The 27,872-nt window shown below is 36.3% G+C and overlaps 2 protein-coding genes across 7 annotated transcripts in view; one reads left to right on the top strand and one right to left on the bottom strand.

The window, feature by feature from the left end:
• LOC106138583 (uncharacterized transmembrane protein DDB_G0289901) overlaps positions 1 to 27,872 on the top strand; it is a 429,961-nt gene that overhangs the window by 397,927 nt on the left and 4,162 nt on the right. For 4 of the 6 annotated variants that reach the window (XM_060952687.1, XM_060952688.1, XM_060952690.1 and 1 more), the window contains exons 1-6: positions 16,009 to 16,153; positions 20,204 to 20,418; positions 21,612 to 22,379; positions 24,117 to 24,416; positions 27,350 to 27,416; positions 27,686 to 27,858. In XM_060952687.1, coding sequence (XP_060808670.1) covers positions 16,147 to 16,153; positions 20,204 to 20,418; positions 21,612 to 22,379; positions 24,117 to 24,416; positions 27,350 to 27,416; positions 27,686 to 27,858 — 1,530 coding nt within the window. In that variant the 5' untranslated portion in view covers positions 16,009 to 16,146. Of the gene's footprint in view, positions 1 to 16,008; positions 16,154 to 20,203; positions 20,419 to 21,611; positions 22,380 to 24,116; positions 24,417 to 27,349; positions 27,417 to 27,685; positions 27,859 to 27,872 lie in introns of those variants that run through there. The other 2 variants (XM_060952684.1, XM_060952686.1) reach the window with 2 other exon arrangements.
• Positions 1,144 to 6,522, bottom strand: LOC106138580 (E3 ubiquitin-protein ligase RNF113A). The gene is made up of 8 exons (XM_060952719.1): positions 6,257 to 6,522; positions 6,000 to 6,148; positions 5,616 to 5,768; positions 4,417 to 4,544; positions 3,202 to 3,263; positions 2,699 to 2,776; positions 1,865 to 1,964; positions 1,144 to 1,319 (listed from the first exon to the last, which is right to left on the bottom strand). Exons 1-8 carry the CDS (start codon positions 6,348 to 6,350, stop codon positions 1,148 to 1,150), a joined length of 936 nt encoding a protein of 311 aa, XP_060808702.1. The 5' UTR covers positions 6,351 to 6,522; the 3' UTR covers positions 1,144 to 1,147.

The following is a 27,872-nucleotide window of genomic DNA, read 5'->3' as shown; positions in this document are numbered from 1 at the left end:
GCTTCGGAAAAGGCAAGTTTATCACACAATATATATATATGTAATATACTAGCTGTTGTAAAACGTTGTTTTACCATATTAATAACTTTTAAATAATTTCTAGTTAAAAAAAAGGTTAACGGTGGACAACCCTTATCACCAAGGGGTATGAAAAATAGATGTTTTCAAGAAAAACATGGTTTGCGCCTGCGCAGATTTAAAAATAAAACAAAGTAGATGCTTATAAACGTGGTACTATTGAGCCGATGGGGTAGCAACTCTGAATCTCATTTCCATCACCGTCCAGTTTATGTGACCTAAAAGTCATTTTGTGACTAAAAGCACAATCTATTCGTGATAAAAATGCGATGTTTGTAAAAAAAAATAATGTTATTTAATTATTATCATAATTTAAGATCTACTTGTGAACATATTTTTTGTTAATTTTAATATATACTTATTATATTAACATATTTTTGATGTTTTACTTTTTGTGACAAGCAGTCAGGTTGGTATATTGGTAACTGGGAAGTCTCTGCCTACCCCTCAGGGAAAGGTTTAATGTAGAGAAAGTAAAATGAGTATGAGACGTCATATTAGAAGGGGATTCACTACGCTAAATCATATACTAAAACATACATACATATCATCACGTCTATATGCCTTGCGGGGTAGACAAAGCCAACAGTCTTGAAAAGACTGAAAGGCCACGTTTAGCTGTTTGGCTAAACGATAGAAGTAAGAACTTAGAACCGTCACTTTAAGAATGGCAATTTCCTAAGTAATATTAATTGGAATAAGTATAAGAGTGCCGTGTGGTTCCCGGCACCAATAGAAAAAAGAATAGGATCACTCCATCTCTTTCCCATATATGTCGTAAAAGGCGCTTATAAACTAGGGATTCTTCATTTAGGCGATGGGCTACCAACCTGTCACTTTTTTTTCTTATTTTTTTTCTTCGAAGTAGTTTTAGTTCTTAATTCTATCATTAAACCAAACAGCTGAACGTGACCTTTCACTTTTTCGAGACTGTTGGCTCTGTCTACCCCGCAGGGGATGTAAACGTGACTGTATTTGTGCATGTACATTTTTTTCTAGTACCTAATTGAAATTTATCAAAATTTTTGATCACAAAAAAAAACAAAAAAATTATCAAAACACATTTATTTCAATCGTCTTCATCATCATCATCATCATCTTCGCTTTCATTATTCTTCAATTTGGCTTCCAACTCCTTAGCCGGATTGAATACACCGTTCGTCTGCGCGTTGCATATAAAACATCGTGTAGTCTTCTTATAATTTTCTAGGGCACATTTTTCACAAAAATAGTGCTTACACCTGGAAAAAGAGGAAAAAAAACTATTTTCTTTTTGTTTTGACTTATCATATTATTAACAACTTATTATCCAATAATATATCAATTCTATCATAAAGGCAAACAGCTGAACGTGGCCTATCAGTCTTTTCAAGACTGTTGGCTCCGTCTACCCCGAAGGGATGATGATGAGACCCTTGACCGTGAATTTTTTTCTATAACATATTTAATATACCTCCCTAATTAAAAAAAAAACATGTTCCTGCAGATTTTTTAAATAAACATATATGTATATAGACTGACGTGTGGTTCCCGGCACTAATAAAAAAAGAAAAGGACCACTCCATCTCTTTCCCATGGATGTCGTAAAAGGCGACTTAGGGATGGGCTTACAAACTTGGGATTCTTTTTTAGGCGATGGGTTAGCAACCTGTCACTATTTGAATCTCAATTCTATCATTAAACTAAAAAGCTGAACGTGGCCATTCAGTCTTTTCAAGACTGTTGGCTCTGTGAACCCCGCAAGGGATATAGACGTGACCATATGTATGTATGTATTCAGACTCACTTGGTAACAATTGGATCTTTGAAACTGCCGCGACAGATGAAGCATCTGAAAGGCAGCTCATCATCACTGTGTACCTCGTAGTCCGAGTCGCCGCCGCCGCCTGAAGAAAATAACAAAATTTCTTTATTTTGTGGCCACACGGAAACCACACGGCGTGGGCATTAAATGAGGATAGGTTTGAAAAAGGTTAACTTACTTAGTCAGTACACAACTTACTTAGTCAGTACACAACTTACTTAGTCAGTACACAACATACTTAGTCAGTACACAACTTACTTAGTCAGTACACAACTTACTTAGTCAGTACACAACATACTTAGTCAGTACACAACTTACTTAGTCAGTACACAACTTAGTCAGAACACAACTTACTTAGTCAGAACACAACTTACTTAGTCAGTACACACATTAGACTCCGTCACATTAGAATAGAACCACTACATATGGACGTTGTAAAAGGCGACTAAGGTATAGGCTTATACTTACTTGAGATTCCTCTTGTAGGCGATGGGCTAGCGAACTGTTAGTATTTGAATCTCAATTCTTTCATTGAACAGCTGAACGTGGCCTTTCAGTCCTTTCGAGACTGTTGGCTCTGTCTACCCCGGAAGGGATGTAGAAGTGACTATATACAATCTATGGGTAAAAAATTTATTACCTTTGTCTCTTAATACGACGTCTTCATTAATTTATCTTTCATATGATTTTGTTTTAAATGCGAAAGAACTATGCAGTTAAAATATGTAGTCTCTGTTTACCCCACCGGGAGAGAGGTTTGATTTAATGTACATTCATTATAATCGACATGAGAGAGACAGAAATATTCTATCTCACCCGGTTGTTGCGTCTCCTCTCTTTCCAACTGCCAGCCGTGTTTGTAATCCGAGCGGTCGTGGAGAAATTTACACGAGTCTGAAAATATAAAATATATTATATATATTATACATATATATCTTATATATAAAATTCTCGTGTTACAATGTTCGTTGCCGTACTCCTCCGAAGCGGCTTGACCGTAGGTACCAAAACAAAATAATTAACTAGTCAATGCTTATGTGCCGTGTGGTTCCCGGCACCAATAGAAAAAAGAGTAGGACCGCTTCATCTCTTTCTCATGGATGTCGTAAAAGACTTCTAAGAGATAGGTTTATAATCTTGGGATTCTTAATTTAGGCGATGGGATAGCAACCTTTCACTATTTGAATCTCAATTCTATCATTAAGCTAAACAGCTGAACGTGGCCAATTGGTATTTTCTAGACTACCCACTTATTGGCTCTGTCTACCCCGCAGGGGATATAGGCGTGATTATATGTGTATATATATGTAAATGCTTACCCCCAAACCCACAAAAGCCGGTCTCTTTGTAATCTTTACATATATCAGGTTGATAGTCCCATCTGAAAACATTTTTTTTTTTAATATATTTGAGTGACCTTGCGGCAAAATCTATACGCCACAAGTCACAAAATAAAAAACAAAGTCACGCGACGCTATCAGTCATAAACAGACCTAAATCGCGCAAGCAAAGATTTCACGGGTTGGAGCTATATATACAACCTCCGACACAACATCGTGTGTCGCGCGGTTCCCCAGGCGTCACACCAGCCTGGCGGAAGATCTTCCCTTTGGTGGCGGTCGAGCCGAAACATCGCTCCCACTACATCCTCAATCTATCTGGTGGTAAGCAAGATGTGTGACCTTAGGCGGTGCAGGCAAGCTCAAATAATGCCTATTCACTCTCGCCTTGAAAATCCCCAAGTTGTATGTATCGGGGAAGCGAGATGCGGGGAGGGAATTCCAAATCACAGCGGTACGCGCGATGAAAGATTTGGCGAATCGCAAAAGGTGGACATATCGATCGTGTAGAGGTTGGAATTCTTGACCAAGTCGCGTGGTTCAATATTTGAATGTGTTTGCAAGACGAATTAAATTTTGCGATTCCAGTAATAATAAATAATAAATATACTTACACGGGACAAATCACACAGATTGAGTTAGCCTCGAAGTAAGTTCGAGACTTGTGTTACGAGATACTAACTCAACGATACTATATTTTATAATAAATACTTATAGACCCAAGGCCAATCAGAAAAAGTTTTTTTCTCATTATGTCCTGGCCGGGATTCGAACCCGGGGCCTCCGGTGTCACAAACAAGCGTACTACCGCTGCGCCACAGAGGCCGTCAATGTCCAGTGCACACTCTCCAAAGTTGAAGCCTGTTAAAATATTTTTGTGCCGTGTGGTTCCCGGTACTAATAGAAAAAGAATAGGATTACACCATCTCTTTCTCGTGTATTTCGTAAAAGGCAAGTAAGGCAAAGGTAAAAATAAAATTGGGACTTTTATGGGCGATGGGCTAGCGACCTGTCAATTTTTGAATCTCAATTCTATCATTAAGCCAAACAGCAAAAATATTTCTTCAAGATTGTTGGCCCTGTCTACCCGGCAAGAGATATGGACGTGATTAAACATAATGTATGCATACATACATACCAGGGCGAATAACAAGCAATTAACTAATACAAATTTTTAAAAGTAATATTTGATACCTGACAGTGGCCCTGAGGTTGGCCGGAGCCCTAATGGGGCCCTTCCTAACGAGCCCCGAGCTGGCGTTGCCCGCCGCCGTGTCACGCTTCTTGTAGTACTGCGCGTAATTGTTTATACCACGGTATATCTGAAATTGAGAATTCAAATTCTTTATTGCATACTTAACGTGACCATTTTTTTTTGCGTCAGAGCGGGACGCTTTCAGAATTTTGTACATAAGTAATTTAAAAAATATACTATGTACTTAATATATATATGTTAATTATGAATAATTATCTATACATATAATAAAACAATAAAAATATTTGTCTGTACATTACAGTATTTTTGACTGACTGTTCTCGTCAGCGAGATATGAGTGCAATGTTGATATAAAATAAGTATATAAAATTTGGTTTGTTTGCAAAAGCGGGACATTTTTGCTCTCGCTGGGGACAGCGGGACATGCAGCCTGAAAGCGGAACAATCCCGCAATTGTATACCGTCCATTTTTGTATCTTCGTGTCTCTTCAAACCATGACATTGGCAGAATCACCGAAAGTCCGGTGGAAGCCATAATATAGAAAAGAAAGAAAGAAAGAATAATCCAATGTTTATTAGTCTTTAATCACATCCATAGGAAAGAAATGGAGTGGTCCTATTCTTTTTTCTTCTGTTGGTGGGAACAACACGAAGACTTCTCATTAGATGCCTAAAAAAAAGAGTCCCAACTTTTTGAGCCTATCTCTTAGTAGCCTTCTACGGCATCCATAGGAAAGGAGATAAAATCATGATCATGAAATACTTAAAATGATTGTCACCGAAAAAGATTACACGTCGAGCAAATAATTTGTATCTTATCTCTCCCAGAACACATAACGGGAAAAAATCTTTATTTTATGAAGGAACTAAATTGTATAATAAATTACCGTTAGATATTAGAGAAATCAAAACCCTTTCGTCATTTAAAAAAACACTAAAATCTCACATTCAATGTAATTCCCGTATGTTAAGATAGGTACTGACTACTTGCCACATCTAGTAAGTTAATATTCATGTTTTGCTGTTTGAACTACAATTATTTTATTTTCTACTCACTAAGTGTTCGATTTTATTTAAGTAAGCGCACTTTAACATTGTACATAAATGTTTGTTTTTTAAATGTTCTCATTGTAAGTGAATGTAATTCTTTATGAGAAATAAAGTTCTTAAACCACACCTTATCATCGGCCTGCCCCTGAAGCTCCTCATTAATCTTCTGCGCCTTCTCAAATATAGCTTGAGCGTCTTTATCGTGTTCCGTGTCCAACTCGTACGTAGCCGTGGCGTTCTCCCTCTGTTGCTGCACCGAGAGTGTGGTGCGGTGTGTTTTCTGCGAATAACAAGATGATATATTTTTAAATAATACTTTTGATGATGTTACCAGCAAGTTATTATAAATATTATAAAATTAGCTCAGCAGTTTCGGGTACTCTTGACCTGACCCTTCGCCAGGACGTCCTTAATTTGATTAACATACTGTTTTAATTAAAATGTAATCTTTTGATATAACAACTATAAATACAATTAATTCACCATAACTTTCTATCCAGTTTAAACCAACCTTTTCATCATCACTACTACTGTCACTGTTTTGTTCGTCAGTCTTTTGCTTTTTCACTCCCCCAGTACTCTGAATACTAGGATTTTGCTTCTGAGGCCTCTTTGTTGGCAAAACAACTGTCTGGTCATCGGAATCTGAGCTGTTCTTTTCTGAAAAGCACAAATTTTATTTTGTAAATATAACCTGTAATATAAACTCGATTTAAAAAAAAATCTAAGGTGACAATGTTACGTTGTTACGAATTAATGATAATTTACCTTCTGACGATGATGTTTTTCGTTTTCTTCCACCTCTGTTCTTAATATTACGTTTTTTAAATGTCGTTGGAATTTCAACTTCGACGTCCGACATTTCTGTTTTTTTAATTTAATCTTATAATATAGGCACTATGTACACATATAAAGTGAATAACTTAGTGAATAATTTAGAATATTAGCTATTGTTAACAAACGCTATTACAATAAAAAAATAATAAATTGAGAAAAATTAGCGAAATTTGTTGTGTTTACTACTTGAGTGTATTTTCCCGTTTGTCATGTCAATGGTTGACATGACATTGACAGTGACAATAAAAAAAATATTATACTTCTGTTTAATATTTTTTTTTTTTCATTGCATTCAAGCATTGATGACCTCTCAAGATGATCATGGGTGACCTAATTATATATTATGTTATCTGGTAACTAAAGTAAAGAAAGCTGTTGAAGTCTAGAAGATGAAACCTGCACTGTCAGGTACCTTTAGGTAACTAACTATGCTTTTAGCCACGTCACGAAATCATGTGCCGAGATGTAGGATATTGTATTGCTCCCATTCGTTGAAATATTGGTTAGCGACCGATGCTTTTACGGTGAAGGAAAACATCGTGAGGAAACCTGCACTTTCAGACAATGTGATCTTTAACCACATTCCAATACGGGTTTCGGTTCCCCTGCAATGGTTTTAAGGTCAGATGGGAGTCGCTTCATGCAAAACGTGACTCACCCAATCCTGGGTCATGCTCAAAAAAGCGCACCCCGGGCTCCTCTCAAGAGAGGTGAGGATGTTACCGGGACTAACAGCTAGAGGAAGAAGAGACCAGAATATTGGTAAAGCCATGGGTGTTGGTGGAATAGTAACTCTATTTTTTTTTTTAATAGGTAAGGTTTTTGGTTGGCAAAAATTTCCATGTGTGGGTATGCCAGATATTATTATTTTTTTATTTTGTTTTTTTTTTTGTGTTGTTGTTATTGTTATTGTAGGAAGAGATGCGTCGATGGGTACCTGCTATTTGATACAGATAAGTATAATAACTTGAAAGTACTTATAGATGAATGAAAGCAGGTTGACTAAATACAAGGAGAGTGTGGAGGGAAAGGTCGGAGTGGGAAGACCTAGACGAACGTATCTTGATCAAATTAAGGACGTCCTGGTCAGGTCAAAAGTACCCGAAACCAACTTGCATGAAGAGAGTTATGAATGTGGATGAAGCGATGGAAGTGTGCAGAGATGTGGAAAGAGGAAAGATGTAGTCTCTGCCTACCCCTCCGGGAAAGAGGTGTGATTTTGTGCATGTATGTAAGTATAGTAACTCTATTAGATCAACCCTCATAGCATAACACGTGGAACGCCGTATTTATCGCGCGAAAAACTATCGCTGTCCCGTATCACATCATTATAAAAAGCGAAACAGCGATAGTTTTTGGGGGGCTGCATCGAATCTAAAATCAAAATAAGTGCTCTTAGTATTTTATTCTAATCATTAATACTTCCGACGAGCAATCACATACATACATAGGTACGTTAATTCGACATTAATCCGTATTCGTGGAATTAGTTGAGATTAGTATTTGATTTATCTTTATTTGGATAAATTAATGATTAATGCCATAGAATTTCCTGTCGTTAATAGCAAATGATTTTATTTAAGCAATTTACCATCCCACGTCTATATACCTTGCGGGGTAGACAGAGCCAACAGTCTTGCAAAGACTAATAGGCCACTTTCAGCTATTTGGCTTAAAGATAGAATTAAGTTTCAAACAGTGACAGATAGATTGCTAGCCTATCGCCTTAAAGAAGAATCCCAAATTTGCAAGACTTTCCTTAGTCGCCTCTTACGACATCCATGGGAAAGAGATAGAATGGGCCTAATATCTATACTATACTTACTATACTAATATTATAAAGCTAAAGTGTTTGTTTGTTTGAATGCGCTAATCTCAGGAACAACTGGTTTGAATTGAAAAAATATTTTTGGGTTGAATAGAGTATTTATCGAGGAAGGCTTTAGGCTATATAACATCACGCTGCAACTATTAGGAGCGAAGAAATAAATGTAAAAGTGAAAAAACGGGGAAAATTATTCATCCTTGAGGGCTTCAATGATGCCCAAAATAACTATTGCACGCGGACGAAGTTGCGGGCACAGCTAGTTTTTCTATAAAATTAAGATATCTATCTAATTACAATACAGAAGCCACTGTGCTTTCCCAATCATTAACGATAAAATCTTATCAGGATTTTTAATTATTTTTTTTTATGAATGGTCAAACTATAGATAATGTAAATACTTAATTGGGTATAGTACGCGTTAAGGCCCGGAAAATCATATATTGTGACTCTTTCGAGGGATACTTATTCTGACGCTATCTGATTATGAAGTTGTGACACCGGAGGTCTCGGGTTCGAATCCCGGCGGGGGTATAATGAGAAACGAACTTTTTTTGATAAGGCCTGGGTCTTGGATATTTATTTTAATAAGTGCTTATTATAAAATATAGTATTGTAGTTATATGTACTTACGTTATTTAATTTTACGAGTGTTAGGTTGAATTAAATAAAAAAATTGCATTACTTATATAAGATATATTATTGAGGATTTTCAAAATAAACCACAAATTGTTTCTCTGAAAATACAAAGTTTTGTTTTATTTTAACACGCTTTTATAATATCACAATAATTATTGTTTACCTATGACAATTACACTTATATCTCACCTGAAAATACAAAGAAACGACATTTAAAGTTCACTAATATCGATTCCTCAACTATATCCTTTCGTTTATCTTTCCAAAACTAATTTTTTATAACATTTATGTACACAATAATCTTAACATCATCCGCCATTACATCCCCCTTCAATTCTCTCCACGCCACAGATAAACTATCTAAACGCGCGAAGCGCGGCAAATTTGAAAAGATGAAATGTCATTTCATTACATCTCCCCCCCCAAGAGAGAAAATTCTAAATAATATATCTAGTAGATAAATAAGTTCTCTAATCTTCTTCATATTCGTTTTCTTCCTCCTCCTCTTCATCTTCCTCAGCTTCTGTTGTTACAGGTTGTAATTTTGTTATGTGGAATAAAGTTGATTCGGTTTTTCTGTTTCCAGTGTCAATCTTATAAATGGAGTTTGATATTTTCTCTACCACCTCGAAAGGGCCTATTATTAATTCATCTAATTTTTTTCTATTTAGTCTATTTCCATTTTCTACAAATACACTGTCTCCTATCTCTAATTCTAGTATCTTTCTGTTTCTATCAAATATTTTTTTATTGTACTTGTGGGATTTGATTGTATTTTCTAATGCTAATTTTCTATCAGAAATCCACTTGTCTTCGCTGTGTATTGTTTTAATTTCATTCGGTAGAATACTGACATTTGTACCATCCAGTAAATATTTTGGTGCAAAACCTGTAACAGAGTGTTCTGTTTCATTATATTTCTGTATACATTCTCTTGCTACTGATGTCCATGTTCTCTTATTATTTTTTTCATTTATTTTACATCTTATTTTATTTACTATTGTTTGATTCAATCTTTCATTCAGGCCGTTCGAGAATGGTGTATTCACAGCTGTAAATATTAGCGTAATGTTATTCTCTTGTAGATATTGCTTAAATTCTCTTGAATTGATGCCCGGATATTGATCTGTCAGAATTATTCCAATCTCATTTGTCTCTAGTACTTTCTTTGTAAGTTTTATGAAGTCATTTGCATTCTGAGTTTTTGAGGTTGCAATAAATGCATATCTGGTGTAGTGGTCTACTAAAAGGTGTAGGTACTTTTTTGTTGACCTAGATCCTCCAAAGCCGCCGATGGTATCCATTGACATTATCTCAAATGGTTTTGTTGCTGGTCCTAGTTGTGACATTAATCCAAACTTTCCTTGACATCTTGATTTATTTTTTATGCATATTTCACATGTTTTACAAATATTTAAGATATTTTTTGTTAGGTTTTTAGCTGTATATACTGAACTTATCTTTTTCTGCAATTGTCTGATACCAATATGGCATAAATCTTCATGCACCTTTTTTATAAGTTTTTTACTAAATTCTTCTGAGAGGATAATCTTTTCATTTTTCTTTATTTTCTTATAATAGATTTTATTTTTGTGTATTAGATTTTGTTTCTTTTCTTTTATACTTTCATTTTTTTCTTGGTCTTCCACTATATCTTTTAATTGTATCAAATTGACTATTTTCAATAGTTCCTCTTTGTTATCTTCTGATTCTAATACCGGATTGCGGCTCAAACAGTCAGCTTCTACATTTTCTTTACCAGGTATATATTTTACTGTAAAGTCATATTGAGAGAGGTAATATGTAAGGTCACCCAATTCTTCATCTGTCCTGCATTTAATATTCATGTTCTCTAGAGGTTTGTGGTCTGAATAAATAGTGAATTTTTTTCCAATAAGCCAATGTTGCCAATATTTAACAGCTTCTTTCATAGCAAGACATTCCAAATATATAGCCTTTTTTCGTTTTTGAGACTCATTTAGTTTTTTTGAAAAATATGCCACCGGTTTGTCTGTACCGTCTAGCTGTGTCTGTTTTAATATTGCACCGATACCCTCCAAAGATGCATCTGTAAAAATTTTTATTGGTAAGTTATTGTCAAATATTTCCAGCACAGGTTGAGAACATAAATATCTTTTTATTTCATTAAATGATTCTTCACACTTCTCTGACCAGACAAACTTTTCGTTTTTTCTTAATAAATTATGTAACGGATCTAATATAATTGCGCTTCTTGGTATGTATTCATGATAGAAGTTAATTTTTCCCAAAAATTGTCTTATATTCTTCTGCGTCTTAGGAGTTGGAAAATGTTTTATTGAGATTAAATTATCTTTTAGTGGTCTTACTGAATTACTCTGAATTACATGGCCTAGGTACTTTACTGAGTCTGAAGCAAAGGTACATTTCTGAAACTTCAATCTAAAGCCTTCTTTTATTATTGCCTCTAATACATTTCTTATGTGTCTTATATGTTCCTCAAAAGTGGCTGAGTATATCAAAATATCATCGATAAAGTTCACAGAGTACCCTGTAAGATCGTGCTTTCTCAGAATATTACTTAAAATTCTCTGGAAGATTGCTGGTGATGTTTTCAAACCGAAAGGGAGGCAAGTCCACTGGAAGTGGCCATCTTGTGTGACAAATCCCGTTTTACTTTTATCTTCTACCCGTAGTGGTATTGCCCAAAATGCTGAATTTATATCCAGTGTAGTAAAATATTTACAATTTCTGGTTTTAACTATCAAATCATCTATCAACGGGAAAGGTTGAGCTTGTGGTACAACCAATTTGTTTAATTCTCTGAAATCTATACACAAGCGGGATTTTTTATTTTCGTCTCTTTTAAATGCCATCGTTACCGGAGCAGCGAAGGGACTGTAAGATTCTTCTATTAAATTATTCTTTAGTAACATGGATATTTGCTTTTCAATTTCTAATTTATCGTTTACTGTGCATCTGTATGGCCTTTTGCTACAGTATCTATTTACTAATAAATCTATATGAGCTTCATAATTTTTAACTGACCCTATATCATACTTGTCCTTAGCGAAAATTGTTTTATATTCCTGTATAATTTTTTCTATTTCAATTTTCTTTTCATTATCCAAATGATCTGTCATACTTACAAATTCTTCTGTTTCTATGTGTTCATTGAAATTTATTGCAAACGTTTTTACATTATTTTCTTCATTTTTGCTATCTTTAGACATTCTGTCTATATTATTTGTTATTTTCTTTTGTTCTATCTGTAAGTCCTCATTTTGAGTAAGTTTGAATTTCTTTATCATATCCAATCCGATTATAAAATCATCAAAATCTTCATTCTCTACTATGTAAACATCCACATCGTCCTCCAAATCAAATATTTTTATTTTTATTGTAATCAAGCCATCCGTCTTCTTCACACCATTAACCGTTTTCATGTATGCTATATTCAAGTTATCTTTTTTTCCTTTTACTTTGATCAGCCTTGAATTTATTAAAGAGATCTGTGAGCCTGAATCATAAATGCCACTCACCTCTAGTTTATTTTCTAATAAAAGCTTGATTTTGATTAATGGTGTACTTACTCGTTTTTTTTATCAGTATTCATATCTACTTCAATAATCGAGTTATTATTTACATTTCTAGCTTTAAAAATCTTTTCAGATTCAATTTTATTTTTCTTGAACCAGCATGTCTCCTCTGGATGATATCTAATTCCTTTATCTAAAGATTCACAAGTCTTGCATGGCTTTTTTTCATTTGTTTTATTTCTTTGAAGGAATGTACCACTCCGTATTGTAGTTGGGTTCTTCTTGTACATCATACTTTCATATTTTCTTATCTCGTTGAACAAATCAGTTGTGTTGTTGAGCTCGTCCCTATTTAACTTATTTAAGATAAACCCAGGTAAGCCTGTTGCAATAAGATCTATCATTGTTCTGGAGTCTATCGATTTGTTTATGTCTAGTATAAGCCGTTCTTTTTTTAAAGCATAATCAATTAACAGTCCTTCTTTATACCGGAATGCAAATGCATATGTGACCATGTCCCATCCTTGATTCTTAAAAGTTTCTAAAAATGTATGTTTCCATTCATTCCATTCTGAATTTATTGTTAGTTTCATGGCCATCGAGCTATACCAATCCAAACAAGACTTTTCCATAAACAACCTCAATATTTCTATTTTTGTTTCATCTTTTGAAATATTGAAGCGTTCACACTCTTTTTCAAATTTCTCTATCCATTGCATTGCATTAGAATTCTTGCTTGTGAATTTTTCAATAATGAATTTCTCTGAAATATTTTTTAAGTTATGTTGATTTTCTTTTTTTGTTGTACTTTCTATTAATTTTTCCAAGATTTGTTGCAAATTATCATCTTTGTTTCTTGGTTGTTTTATAATCATTTCTTCCAAATATTGATCATGAAATTGTATATTACCTTCCTCGTCTATGTATGCTTTCTTTTGGTCTTCATCCAATTTTATCCATATCTTTCTACTTTGATGCCTTTTCTTTATGCTATTCTTTATTTTTGAAAAAATGTTCATTTTAGCAATATATGTATGATGAATCACCGGCTGCAGCTCATCAGGTAAAACATAACATTTTCCCTCTTCCGTAGATATTGAGGTTATGGCTAATACATTACTTTTGCCATCATTGGAGGCTATCATCGTAAACTCAAATTGCAGCCGGTCCATTTTCTTTTAGTTAACGAAAATGTCGTTTTATAAGATATATTATTGAGGATTTTCAAAATAAACCACAAATTGTTTCTCTGAAAATACAAAGTTTTGTTTTATTTTAACACGCTTTTATAATATCACAATAATTATTGTTTACCTATGACAATTACACTTATATCTCACCTGAAAATACAAAGAAACGACATTTAAAGTTCACTAATATCGATTCCTCAACTATATCCTTTCGTTTATCTTTCCAAAACTAATTTTTTATAACATTTATGTACACAATAATCTTAACATCATCCGCCATTACATCCCCCTTCAATTCTCTCCACGCCACAGATAAACTATCTAAACGCGCGAAGCGCGGCAAATTTGAAAAGATGAAATGTCATTTCATTACACTTATATAAATTCTTATAATTTATATTGGAACATTTTTATTATACCTACTTATACGTAACTACATTACATTACATTGTGCCGTGTGGTTCCCGGTACCAATACAAAAAAGAATAGGACCACTCCATCTCTTTCCCATGGATGTCGTAAAAGGCGACTAAGGGATAGGCTTACAAACTTGGGATTCTTTTTTAGGCGATGGGCTAGCAACCTGTCACTATTTGAATCTCAATTCTATCATTAAGCCATATAGCTGAACGTGGCCATTCAGTCTTTCCAAGACTGTTGGCTCTGTCTACCCCGCAAGGGATATAGACGTGACCATATGTATATGTGTATTATACATACAAAACCCATATATAACTTACACTTCCGCCAAGTAACGCGTAAATCTTTTTACTAATAGGTAACCACGTCATACATAAATCTTTACGAATTATCACACAAATGTTTTTGACAAATCACTGCGTATTTCGCTTAGTGGATTAAGATAAAATGGATTAAACTAAGGGTCGATCAATTTAAATAATTCTTTTTTTTGACATTCAACAAAGAATATCCGCCGAATTGGGTATATATTCTTAAAACTAATTAATGGAAAAAGGTAGACCGAGAATTAAATATTTTGATGAAATAAAGCAATTAAAAAAAAAGTTACATCATCCAACAATAAAAAAAAAATTACATAGCAAAGACATGAATGTACGAAGCTCCACTTAACTCTACCGACAAGAGTAAGCTCTTAAATTTAAGAGGTAGGTAGTTAGGATGATTCGGCTAAAACATGTAGGTAGGTACGCCCGCCTGACCTCGACAACCTTCGCACGGGTAACTAGCCCTATTGCCTTAGTCGCAATGTACAATATCCATGGAACAGAATGGTATTATTCTAAAGTATCCGGGAACCACACTCAGGCATAGCCCAGGAATTACAATATAAAAAAGAACAGGCCCACTCCATCATTTATAATAAATATAAATTATGTCATTTATTTGTCATTAATTGCATTCGTTAGTTATGTACATTGCATAAATTTAAAAGAGATAAAAATGTATCTACTAATTTCTCTTAGTCTAAAGAAGAAAAAAAATGGCGTACGTCGATCAGCTGTCAATGGTATTTTACAAACTACTTATTCCCGCCAAAAAAAATAAAAATAAATCCCTAAACGATTCATGGACGGAAAAGTAGAAGTCTACGTAGTTTTCTGTCTACAATTTGGTCAGGTGACTCCAAATTATGTCGTCGGGCTGTTGTTAAGCCTGTAAATATGACTGTCAGAAAACTATTTCAATCTACATACATTAAATATAATCACGTCTATATCACATAATGATATAAGGATGAAGTGTATGTGCATATAGTCACCGTTGCGAGAAAGTCAGAGCCAACAGTCTTGAAAAGACTGAAAGGGCACTTGCTTTATTTAAATTTATACTTCATTAATTTTAAATTTAAATTAACCTAGAACCCAACATTATCTAAGACCTAGGCGGGTAACTACCCAAAAATACATTTTTGCTCAAGACTTTTATCAATCTATACAAAGGCTTAGACTTAGATTGGGCTAGCCACCTGTCATTATTCGAGTCTTAAGCCAAAACATCTGAGCGTGGCCTTTCAGATTCTTCAAGACTGTTGGCTCCAACTACCCTGCAAGGGATATAGACGTGACGTGATTGTATGTATGTATATTTATAGCTAACATACATATGGTCACGTCTATATCCCTTGCGGGATAGACAGAGCCAACAGGCTTGAAAGACTGAATGGCCACGTTCAGCTATTTGGCTTAATGATAGAATTGAGATTCAAATAGTGATACGTTGCTAGCTCATCGCCTAAAAAAGAATCCCAAGTTTTTAAGCCTATCTCTTAATCGCCTTTTACGGCATCCATGGGAAAGAGATGGTGTGGTCCTATTCTTTTTTGTATTGGTGCCGGGAACCACACGGTACTATTATTATATATATAGGTAAGTATAAATTATTGTTGTTTTCATGTAAAACAGAACGTATTAGCGATTCGCATTCAATCTGTTATCTGATAATCAATTTGTAATTTCGTATGTATATCTTTAATTCCTCGTGTTCAGGGCTCATATCTATTGATAAATCATTTTATATGTAATTATCGACGATAAAAATTCGTCACACCTTTGTTAATATATAAGACGTTGCTATTTTTTTTTATTGCAAATTAACATCTCAGCCGGACAAAACAGTTTATTTAAAAAAAAGTGTTTACTTTGAAAATAGAAGCGTCTTTTTGGCGCAATGTTTGGTACGTACTAAAACTTTATAAATATACATTCTTCTTCTTTTTCCACCTGGCTTTAGTCCCGGTTGCATCCTCACCACTCTGGAGAGGAGCCCGGGGTAAGCTCTTGACCATGTCTCCTGGATTGGGAGAGTCAGGTTTTTACACGGAGTTACCTACTCCCATCAGATCTTTGCAGGGGAACCTAACCCGTATTGGATCGATCATGGTCACACATCCAGTTGCCTGAATGTGTAGGTTTCCTTACGATGTTTTCCCTCACCGTAGGAGTATCGGTTAGTTATCAAACTAATGTACATACATATAATCACGTCTATAACCCTTGCGGGGTAGACAGAGCAGAACAGTCTTGAAAACACTGATAGGCCACGTTCAGCTGTTTGGTTTACTGATAGAATTGAGATTCATATAACTTTAAATATCTTTCTTTAAATATCTTTCTTATAACTAAGAGTAGAATCTCAAGTTTATAAGCCTATCCCTTAGTCGCCTTTAACGACATCCATGGGGAAAAGTTGGAGTGGTCCTATTCTTTTTTTCTATTGGTGCCGGGAACCACACGGCACAATTTCGAAATATGTACATAATTTCGTAAATAGTCATTGGTACATGGCCGCGGTGAGATTCGAACCGGTAACTTTATGCGCAACGCAACCGCATTTTGACCAGGCACTCTCCGATTCGACCATCGAAGCTATTAATAGCTACTAGCTGTCCCGGCAAACGTTGTTTTGCCATATAAATAATATTGTTTAAGTAATTTCTAGTTTAAAAAAGTGTGTACCTACTTTTTCTCGAAAAAAGATATTTTATATATAGAGGCGGTAAAAAAACACGACCACTCCATCTTTTCCCCATGGATGTCGTTAAAGGCGACTAAGGGATAGGCTTTTAAACTTGGGACTCTTTTTTTAAGGCGATGGGCTAACAACCTGTCACTATTTGAATCTCATTTCTATCATCGAGCCAAACAGCTGAACGTGGCCTACCAATTATTCCAAGACTGTTGGCTCTATCCACCCCGCAGGGGATTTAGACGTGATTACATGTATGTATATATATTACAGCACAAACAACAAAACGTTGGGGTTCCCGCCATAAATTCCACATTTGAGTCTTATTATGAAAAATTCAGCTATATCTATGACTATTACAGGACCGACTGTGACAAAAGAACCATCTTTTACTGAAGTGGGTTGAAATCAATTGATGGTGTCAAGATTTTCTTATTTGATAGCAGTCGTCATGTCAATGATAAAAGTTTTTAAGCGCGTTTTATCAAAATAATATTTGATAGGGAAGTGCTACTGTTTTTACGCCTTTATCTTTGTTTAGGGTTCCTTATAGAGTATGATATAAAGATACATATATTTAATGGCAAAAGGACCACTACATCTCTTTCCCATGGGTGTCGTTAATAGGGACTAAGGAATAGACTTATAAACATGGGATTCTTCTTCTAGGCGATGGACTAACAACCTTTCATTATTTGAATCTTAATTCTAGAACGTCGCCTTTAAGACTTTTCAAGACTGTTGGCTCTGTCTACCCCGCAAGGGATATAGACGTGATTATTTCTATATATGTAAACAATATGCACGAAAATTTAGCAAATACTTATATATAAATTTGTATCTATTCAAATAGTGACAGGTAACAAGCGTATCAACCAAAAGAAGAGTCCCAAGTCAACAAGCCTATCCCTTAGTCGCCTTTTACGACATCCATAGGAATGAGTTTTTATTGGTGCCGGGAACCATACGGCACACATGGCGCATAGGTGTACATGTCATTTTGGTAAAAACAAAAAGTGAATTTATTTTTTTAAAAAGCATATCAAACGGCAACAATGAAGTTTGTTAATCAAATACGCAACTAATTAATAAGTACATTTTGTTATTTTGTTATGATCGGATTATTTTCTAATTATACATTTAGATATAATATAGTTTCTTATCTATTTCCGTTAAAAATATTCTTGTACTTACACTAAAATTATCGACCTTTGGTTTATTAATCATCTTTAGAAGTGGTAATATGAAATATACCAATTGAAGAGCGACCGCGGATGGATGGACCATGGATGTCGTAAAAGGCGTTTAAGGGTAAGCCTTATAACCTTGGTATTCTTCTTTTAAGCGATGGCCTGATAACCTGTCACTATTTGAATCTCACTTCTATCATTAAGCCAAACAGCTAAACGTAACATGTCAGTCTTTTTAAGACTTTTGGCTCTGTCTACCCCACAAGGGATATAGACATGACCATATGTATGCTAGACCATCGCCTAAATGAAGAATCCTAAGTTTATAGGTAAGCCTATCCCTCAGTAATTTTTACATCATCCATGGGAATGAGACGGGGTGGTCCTATTATTTTTTGTATTTAGTGCTGGGATGGTATTTTAATAATCACGATAATATAACGGATATCCATATCCGTGCTAATAATAATAATGTCATTAAAACATCATTTAGATCGTAATCATTGTGCATTCCGGTCATTGCTTGAAAGTTATCGAATTTTTATCCAAAATGCAGTTTTTCTATCGTGATTATTATCTATAATAATTCAACGATGCATATTGATAATTAAATATTACGGGACATATCACACAGTTAGGTAATGATAGTGACGTAAAAAATGGGAAAAAATAACCGCCTCCAATCTATATCCTCTCTTTTTGAAGTCGGTTAAAATATCTTTAACCCTTTTACTAAGTATAACAAACACAATGATGAAAAATGCGAGATATAATCGCGGGCAAACATACATACATAGATGTCAAACTAAGAACCACTTTTTTAAAGGAGGTTAAATATTACAAAATGAATAGTTTAATGTAGGAAAACATTAAAGAAACTAACAATGAATTAATCGTTCTTTACCCAAATGAAATTAAATACATACATACATACATAATAACGTCTATTTTCCTTGCGGGGTAGATATAGCCACTTGTCTTAAAAAAAGACTGATGATAGGCCTAGTTCAGCTATATAGCTTTGTGATATAATTGAGATTCAAATAGTGACAGGTTGCTAGGTCGCCTGAGAAAGAGGAATCCCAAGCTTATAAGCTTATCCCTTAGTCTAGTCTAGTACTACATCCACGGGGAGAGATGGAGTGGTTCTATTCTTTTTTTTTTAATGGTGTCACGTGTACATTTTATATTATTTGGAAAGCTTACAGTACTTATAATTAAGTTATAGTTGTTACTTTACTCTTCTTTTCTACGAAATATTATTTAATATTTAAATTGCCGTGTGGTTCCTGCCCCAATAAAAAAAGAAAACTACCACTCCATCTCTTTCCCATGAATATCGTAAAAGGCGGCTAATGGCTATCCCTATGCCTATGCTTATACTCGTAAACTTGAGATTCTTGTTATATGCCACAGGCTAGCAACTTGTCACTATTTGAATCTCAATTCTATCATTACGCCTTACCGCTAAACGTGACCTATCAGTTTCATTACGACAGGTGGCTCTGCCGCGCCCAAAAGGGATTTAGACGTGAAGATGTACCTATTTTTTTTTTCAAATTCATAATTTTTATTCATTAATATAGGATACTTCATATCGCTTAATAATTGTCAAAACGTATGGTTTAACAACATTGATTGACGTCAAATAAATCACTTAAAAACTAAGTTTACTGCCGATTCCAAGGCGTCAGTGCAGAAGAAGCGGTAACAAACTGCGCTGCAGCATTTTCTTCAACAACGTCAACTTCACAATATCAATTGAACTTAGAATAGAATAGATGTAGTATGTATGTGTGCCGTGTGGTTCCCGGCACCAACACAAAAAAGAATAGGATTACTCCTTACCCATGGATGTCGTAAAAGGCGACTAAGGGAAAGGCTTACAAACTTGGGATTCCTATTTAGGCGATGGGTTCGCAACCTGTCACTATTTGAATCTCAATTCTATCATTAAGCCGAACAGCTGAACGTGGCCATCCGGTCTTTTCAAGACTGTTGGCTCTACCCCGCAAGGGATATAGACGTGACCATATGTATGTAGGTTCTAACGAAACCTCCCGTTCCAGGAAAACTGTTTTTGCTCGCCGCCCTGGCGCTTACCCAGGGCAGGCCTGACGCCGACTCCAGGCGGTACGAGCCTTCAGACCTGTGCCCCCCACAGCAACACTGGCTTCTGCCCCACGAGTACGACTGTACATTGTTCTATTACTGCGAGTATGGTATGAAGTGGGTTGAGCCGAGGAGGTGCGCTCCGGGGACTGAGTTCTCCGCGGAGTTGCAGGTAAATAAATACTCAACATACATACGGTCACGTCTATATCCCCTGCGGGGTAGACAGAGACCGCGTAAAGAGTCCGCGTAATTGAAGGTAATAAATACTCAACATACGTACATACATATGGTCACGTCTATATCCCCTGCGGGGTAGACAGAGTCCGAGGAATTGAAGGTAATAAATACTATCTCTGCCTACCCCTCCGGGAAAGAGGCGTGAATTTATGTATGTAAATAAATACTCAACATACGTACATACATATGGTCACGTCTATATCCCCTGCGGGGTAGACAGAGTCCGCGGAATTGCAGTTAATAAATACTCAACATACGTACATACATACGGTCACGTCTATATCCCCTGCGGGGTAGACAGAGTCCGCGGAATGGCAGGTAATAAATACTCAATATACATACATACGGTCACGTCTATATCCCCTGCGGGGTAGACAGAGTCCGCGGAATGGCAGGTAATAAATACTCAATATACATACATACGGTCACGTCTATATCCCCTGCGGGGTAGACAGAGTAAGCGGAATTGCAGGTAATAAATAGTCAACATACATACATACATATGGTCACGTCTATATCTCCTGCGGGGTAGACAGAGCCAACAGTCTTGAGAAGACTGAGTGGCCACCTTCAGCTGTTTGGCTTAATGATAGAATTGAGATTCAAATAGTGACAGGTTGCTAACCCATGGCCTAAAAAAGAATTGTGAGTGTGAGTTATCCTCGAAGTAAGTTCGAGACTTGTGTTACGAGATACTAACTCAACGATACTATATTTTATAATACTTATATAGATAAACATCCAAGACCCAGGCCAATCAGAAAAAGTTCATTTCTCATCATGCCCTGATATTTACAAACCTCTCCCGCTTACTCTACACTCATCACACTGTCAAGAATATTTGACTCTGCCTACCCTCTAGGTATGAGACATGGTAGAGTTATATACACATACATACGAAACATAAAATCACGCCTCTTTACCGGAGGCGTAGGCAGAGACTACCTCTTTCCACTTGCCACGATCTCTGCACACTTCCTTCGCTTCGTCCACATTCATAACTCTCTTCATACAAGCTCGGCGGTTTCGGGTAGTTTTGACCTGACCCTTTACCAGGACGTCCTTAATTTGATCAAGATACGTTATATGTATATCAAAGTTCTGAACATCCTCATTTGATTTCAGGTTTGCATTCATCCCGTTCTCGCAAACTGTACGCTTCCTGGTCCACCCACGGAGCCTCCTGTTGACGCCACTACAACTACTATTTCAGAAGCTACCACTACTACTACCACTACAACTGCAGCTCCTACAACTACTTCAACAACAACCACAGAAGCTCCCACTACTACTGCGGCTCCTACTACAACAACTACAGAAGCTACTACCACTACTACTGCAGCTCCTACAACTACTTCAACAACAACTACTACTACTACAGAAGCTCCCACAACTACAGAAGCTACTACCACTACTACTGCAGCTCCTACAACTACATCAACAACAACAACTACTACTACAACGGAAGCTCCCACAACTACAGAAGCTACAACCACTACTGCAGCTCCTACAACTACATCAACAACAACTACTACTACTACTACAGCAGCACCCACAACTACTACTACAACCACCACAGAAGCTCCCACAACTACAGAAGCTACTACCACTACAACTGCAGCTCCTACAACTACTTCAACAACAACCACAGCAGCTCCCACAACTACTACATCGCAAGCTACCACAACTACAACAAGAGCTCCAACAACTTTGCCTGCAGAAACCACAGATCAAGGTTCAATCGAGCTACTGCCCAATGGTTGTCCAGCAGATTTCCACATTCACCAGCTTCTTCCTCACGAGACTGATTGTACCAAATTCTATTATTGCGATTTCGGAGAACTGGTCGAGAGGACATGTGGTGAAGGCACTGCTTTTAATGCTGCACTTCAGGTAAGTTTTTTTCAATCTTCTTCGCTAATACCTATACATACATACATAAAAACCACGCCTTTTTTCCTTAACAGGTGGGCAGAGATTACATCTTTCCACTTGCCACGATATCTGCACACTTTCGCTTCATCCACATTTATAACTCTCTTCATGCAAGCTCGGCGGTTTCGGGCACTCTCGACCTGACCCTTTGCCAGGACGTCCTTGATTTGATCAAGATACGTTCGTCTAGGCCTTCCCACTCCGACAATTCCCAATATACATATATAGTAACACCAATATGAATACAAATGAAACATTTTGCTAGTAAGCCTTTAGCCGTAAATTTTATAAATGAGTAGCTGTGCTCGCGACTTCGTCCGCGTGGATTAGTTATTTTGGGCATCATTGAAAGGCCTCAAGGGCGAATAATTTTCCCCGTTTTTTCACATTTTCCATTATTAGCTTCTAATAGTTGCAGCATGATGTTATATAGCCTAAAGCCTTTTTCGATAAATGGTCTATTAAACACAAAAAGAATTTTTCAATTCGAACCAGTAGTTCCTGAGATTAGCGCGTTCAAACAAACAAACAAACTCTTTAGCTTTATGATATTAGTATAGATATACTAATTGGGAGTTTATAAGACCATTATTTTGCATACTTAAAATCAGAATTAGATGTTTTTCCGGGGACAAGTGTGAAAAGATTTCTTCAGAGTCAACTTGCTGTAACCTTCACATATTATAGGAGAAACCTTTAACTAATTTTCCTACTATATATCTACATGTAAAAGTATATACATTCTTTGCAAATGTTTAAAAAGTCATCAATATAACTCCTCCATAGTCCATTATCTGGGGGCACGGCAGTGCCCCGCCAACATACATACATAATACATAAAATCACGCCTCTTTCCCGGAGGGGTAGGCAGAGACTACCTCTTTCCACTTGCCACGATCTCTGCACACTTCCTTCGCTTCATCCACATTCATAACTCTCTTCATGCAAGCTCGGCGGTTTCGGGTACTTTTGACCTGACCCCGCCAAGCCGAGCAAAAGAAGCGGCACGGCCGTACCATCCTTTTCCCGAAGCAATTCAGGCTATTTTCGACCTATAAATACCTCAAAGGTCATACATCAAATCGGATGTAACAAGTATCTTAATAAGCCTGGTACAATACAATAGAATAATTCAAACTTTGTTGCCCATAAGAAAAAAAACATATGTAGTAGAAACATACATTACGAATGTGTTGAACAAAGGCGGCCTTATCGCTAAGCAATCTCTTCCAGCCTACCTTTGGGTAGTGAAAGGTAAAAACAGATACCACAAAAGAGAAAACTAACAGATACCAGTTATCTTTGACTAAGCGAAAACAAGTAACTTTTTTGGATAGAATAACTTTATCATTTGCATAAAATCCAGAATAAATAAAGTTATAATTAGTTAAGTTTATAATAAAAGACAGTAGTGCCGTGTAGTTCCCGGCACCAATAAAAAAGAATAGGACCACTCCATCTCGTTCCCATGGATGTCGTAAAAGGCGACTAAGGGATAGGCTTATAAACTTGGAATTCTCCTTTTGGCGATGGGCTAGCAACCTGTCACTATTTGAATCTCAATTCTATCATCGAGCCAAAAAGCTGAACGTGGCCTGTCAGTCGTTTCAAGACTGTTGGCTGTACCCCGCAAGGGATAAAGTCGTGACTATATGTATGTATGTATGTATAAGTAGTGAAAATTACTATATTCAGGTTTGTGATCGACTCGAAAACGTACAATGCAAAGGAAGTAATGAAAGCAATGAAGAAACAGACGTAGAAGGTAGCGGAGACATTGACATTGAAGTAATTGATGGAAGTGGTGATATTGATATTGATATTGATATTGATGACAATGACGAAGATGATCTTCCTAACGGTTGCCCATCAGATTATCAAGAACACAAACTATTACCGCATGAGACTGATTGCAGCAAATTCTACTATTGCGTTTTTGGTGAAAAAATCGAGAGATCTTGCGCTAACGGAACCCACTTTGATGTTGTAAATCAGGTTGAAAATCTTACATGATTAGAGTGTTTGGTTGAATTGAAATGTCACTCCCTGTAAAGACCAGGGTAGCGTTGGTGTCGGAAATTATGTTTTTCTAAACACTTCCTCTGTGGACGAGTGAAGAGGTCTAAACGTGTTTAAACGTGTTCGTTCGTTAAAAATATAAGTTGCTTTTGGTATCTAGATTTTTTTATGTCTACTAAGTCCGTTGGGAAGGAATACAAGGAAGGAATTCTACAAATTCATGCAACTGAATTACTTATTAATCTCAAAATTTTCGTAAATATCATCTCACTCATTCACACGAAACGCATGACGGCCTCTGTGGCGCAGCGGTAGTACGCTTGTCTGTGACACTCGGAGGTCCCGGGTTCAAATCCCGGCCAGGGCATGATGAGAAAAGAACTTTTTCGGATTGGCCCGGGTCATTAAAATATAGTATCGTTGAGTTAGTATCTCGCAACACAAGTCTCGAAGTTACTTTGAGGCTAACTCAATCTGTGTAATTTGTCCCGTATATATTATAATGTATAATGTATTAAATAAACAATGTGCCGTGTGGTTCCCGGCACCATCTCTTTCCCATAGATGTCATAAAAGGCGACTAGGGATAGGCTTACAAACTCGGGATTCTTTTTTAGGCGATGGGCTAGCAACCTGTCACTATTTGAATTTCAATTCTATCATTAAGCCAAATAGCTAAACGTGGCCATTCAGTCTTTTCAAGACTGTTTGCTCTGTCTACCCCGCAAGGGATATAGACGTGACCATATGTATATATGTATGTTTAAAACAAAATTTGTACGGAAATCGGAATGAGCGGTTAAGTCCCTTGATAATCAAATCAAATACATACTTATTCGTAGAAATATTATCGATAATCCATTAATCCTAATCGTATTTTGAAGCAAAATATTCACTTTATGACATTGTTCCGACTGATTTATCACAACGAGTACAATAAAACAGGAAAAATGTTATTTGTAGAGGGACACCCCCGATAAGAACTGGCCTTACTTCTAACCTTGGAATAACACAAATCTGCCAAGTGGCTGAAGTTCCTTTTTACATTCTTATACATAGATAGATAGATAAAACCCTTTATTGCACCATAAGAGTAAAACATACAAAACAACACATACATACATAAAATCACGCCTCTTTCCCGGAGGGGTAGGCAGAGACTACATCTTTCCACTTGCCACGATCTCTGCACACTTCCTTCGCTTCATCCACATTCATAACTCTTTTCATGCAAGCTCGGCGGTTTCGGGTACTTTCGGGTTTATATGTGTGTTTTTGTAAGTGCCGCGTGGTTCCCGGCACCGATATAAAAAAGAATAGGACTACTCCATCTCTTCCTCATGGATATCGTAAAAGGCGACTAAGCGATAAGCTTGTGAACTTGGGATTCTTCTTTTAGGCGAAAATGACAAATAACAATAAACAAATACACATCTACATAAAATAAATCTCAAACCGGACGAGTCAAACATATTCACCAAGCCGTTAAAATTAAGCTGTGTGTTTAATGGCTTAATGATATGTTTGATGATAATGTATCGAAACTTATAAACAATCGAACAAAAATGAAATTGCACTTGACAAGAAACTGTATTAATTCTTAAAAACAATAGAAATAATTAATTTATGAATCACTAGCTGTACCCGCGACTTCGTCCGCGTGGAATAGTTATTTTGGGCATCATTGAAGCCCTCAACGATGAATAATTTTCCCCGTTTTTTTTTCACATTTTCCATTATTTCTTCGCTCCTTTTAGTTGCAGCGTGATGTTATATAGCCTAAAGCCTTCCTCGATAAATGATCTGTTCAACGCAAAAATAATTTTTCATTTCGAATGAGTAGTGCCTGAGATTAGCGCGTTCAAACAAACAAACTCTTCAGCTTTATAATATTAGTATAGATAAACAGTTTAAAATCAGTTAACTTGGTTCTTTTATGTTTTTTTCCGTCGCCGGTCGTTGTGTTTGACGCACTAAACATTATAATTCGATAAAGAGGATAATCCTCATTCAATTAACACATTATAATCCGTAATGAATCACTGAAATTATAATCTTGACATTTATCTTATTTGTAATTCCGAAAAATGTTTGTGAATTTGAAGTTTTATCGCTATCGAACTATCAAAATACGTCGTCTGTGATATGTACGTGTGTGCCGTGTGGTTCCCGGCACTAATGAGAAACAGAATAAGGTCACTCCATCTCGTTCCTATGCGTAAAAGGCGACTAAAGAATATGCTAGAATTGGATGGAATTATTAACTTAGGATTGTTGACTCTGTCTACCTTGCAAGAGTTTTGAGAAGACTGATAGGCTACGTTCAGCTGCTTGGCTTAATTATAGAACTGAGATTAAAATAGTGACAGGTAGCTAGCCGATCGCCTCAAAGAATAATCCCAAGTTTTAAAGCCTATCCCTTGGTCGCCTTTTACGAAATCCATGGGAATGAGACGGAGTAGTCCCATTCTTTTTTTTTTTTATTGGTGCCGGGAACCACACGGCACATGTTTGTATGTGTACCTTAATAAATAAATATGTTACTGACATACCATGATAACGTCTTATATAATCTTAAAGTTAATAAAAACAATTGTAACGTTAATATTATTAAGTACTAGCTGTGCCCGCGACTCCGTCCACGTGGAATAGTTATTTTGTAGAAGGCTTATAGCCCATAAGCCTTCCTCGGCAAATGGTCTACTAAACACAAAAATAATTTTTCAATTCGAACCAGTAGTTCCTGAGATTAGCGCGTTCAAACTAACAAACAAACCGACAAACTCTTCAACTTAATAATATTAGTATAGATTGGTCTTTGGAAAATGGTGTCACATATGTAAAAATGTATAAATAATAATATAATACTTACATATTTTATACATATTTCAATATCTTAATGTTTATAGGTTTGCGATCACCCAGAAAATGTTGGCTGCTCAGTGACCAGTCCTGGTGGTGGTGAAGACAATGGAAGTAAGTGGAACTTACATACATATACATATGGTCACGTCTATATCCCTTGTGGGGTAGACAGAGCCAACAGTCTTGAAAAGACTGATCGGCCACGTTCAGCTATTTGGCTTAATGATAGAATTGAGATCCAAATAGTGACAGGTTGCTAGCCCATCGCCTAAAAAAAGAATCTCAAGTTTGTAAGCCTATCCCTTAGTTGCCTTTTACGTGGCTCTGTCTACCTCGCACGGGAATTAGACGTGATGATGTATTATGTGTTTTGTTTTCAGACAGCAGTGGAGAAGATAATGAAGTAGATCTTCTACCTAACGGGTGCCCAGCTGACTTCACCGTGGAACAGCAGCTGCCGAGCGCTGACTGCAGCAAGTATTACCAGTGCGTGCACGGCAATAAGGTTGAGAGACCGTGCGCACCTGGAACCCACTTCAATCCCGCTATACAGGTAAAAATACTGTC

The sequence above is a fragment of the Amyelois transitella genome, chromosome 29 (assembly GCF_032362555.1).
Source record: "Amyelois transitella isolate CPQ chromosome 29, ilAmyTran1.1, whole genome shotgun sequence".
Classification (NCBI taxonomy): domain Eukaryota; kingdom Metazoa; phylum Arthropoda; class Insecta; order Lepidoptera; family Pyralidae; genus Amyelois; species Amyelois transitella.
This window is presented reverse-complemented; position numbering and strand designations above follow the sequence as displayed.

What these genes read in the sequence shown, in the direction of transcription:
- LOC106138580 (XM_060952719.1), bottom strand. Translation starts at nt 6,350, where the DNA reads ATGTCGGACGTCGAAGTTGAAATTCCAACGACATTTAAAAAACGTAAT. An exon ending in AAAAACATCATCGTCAGAAG is followed by an intron (nt 6,149 to 6,256) that starts GTAAATTATCAT and finishes TGTGCTTTTCAG; the next exon opens with AAAAGAACAGCTCAGATTCC. An exon ending in AACCTCAGGGCCACTGTCAG is followed by an intron (nt 3,264 to 4,416) that starts GTATCAAATATT and finishes AAATGTTTTCAG; the next exon opens with ATGGGACTATCAACCTGATA.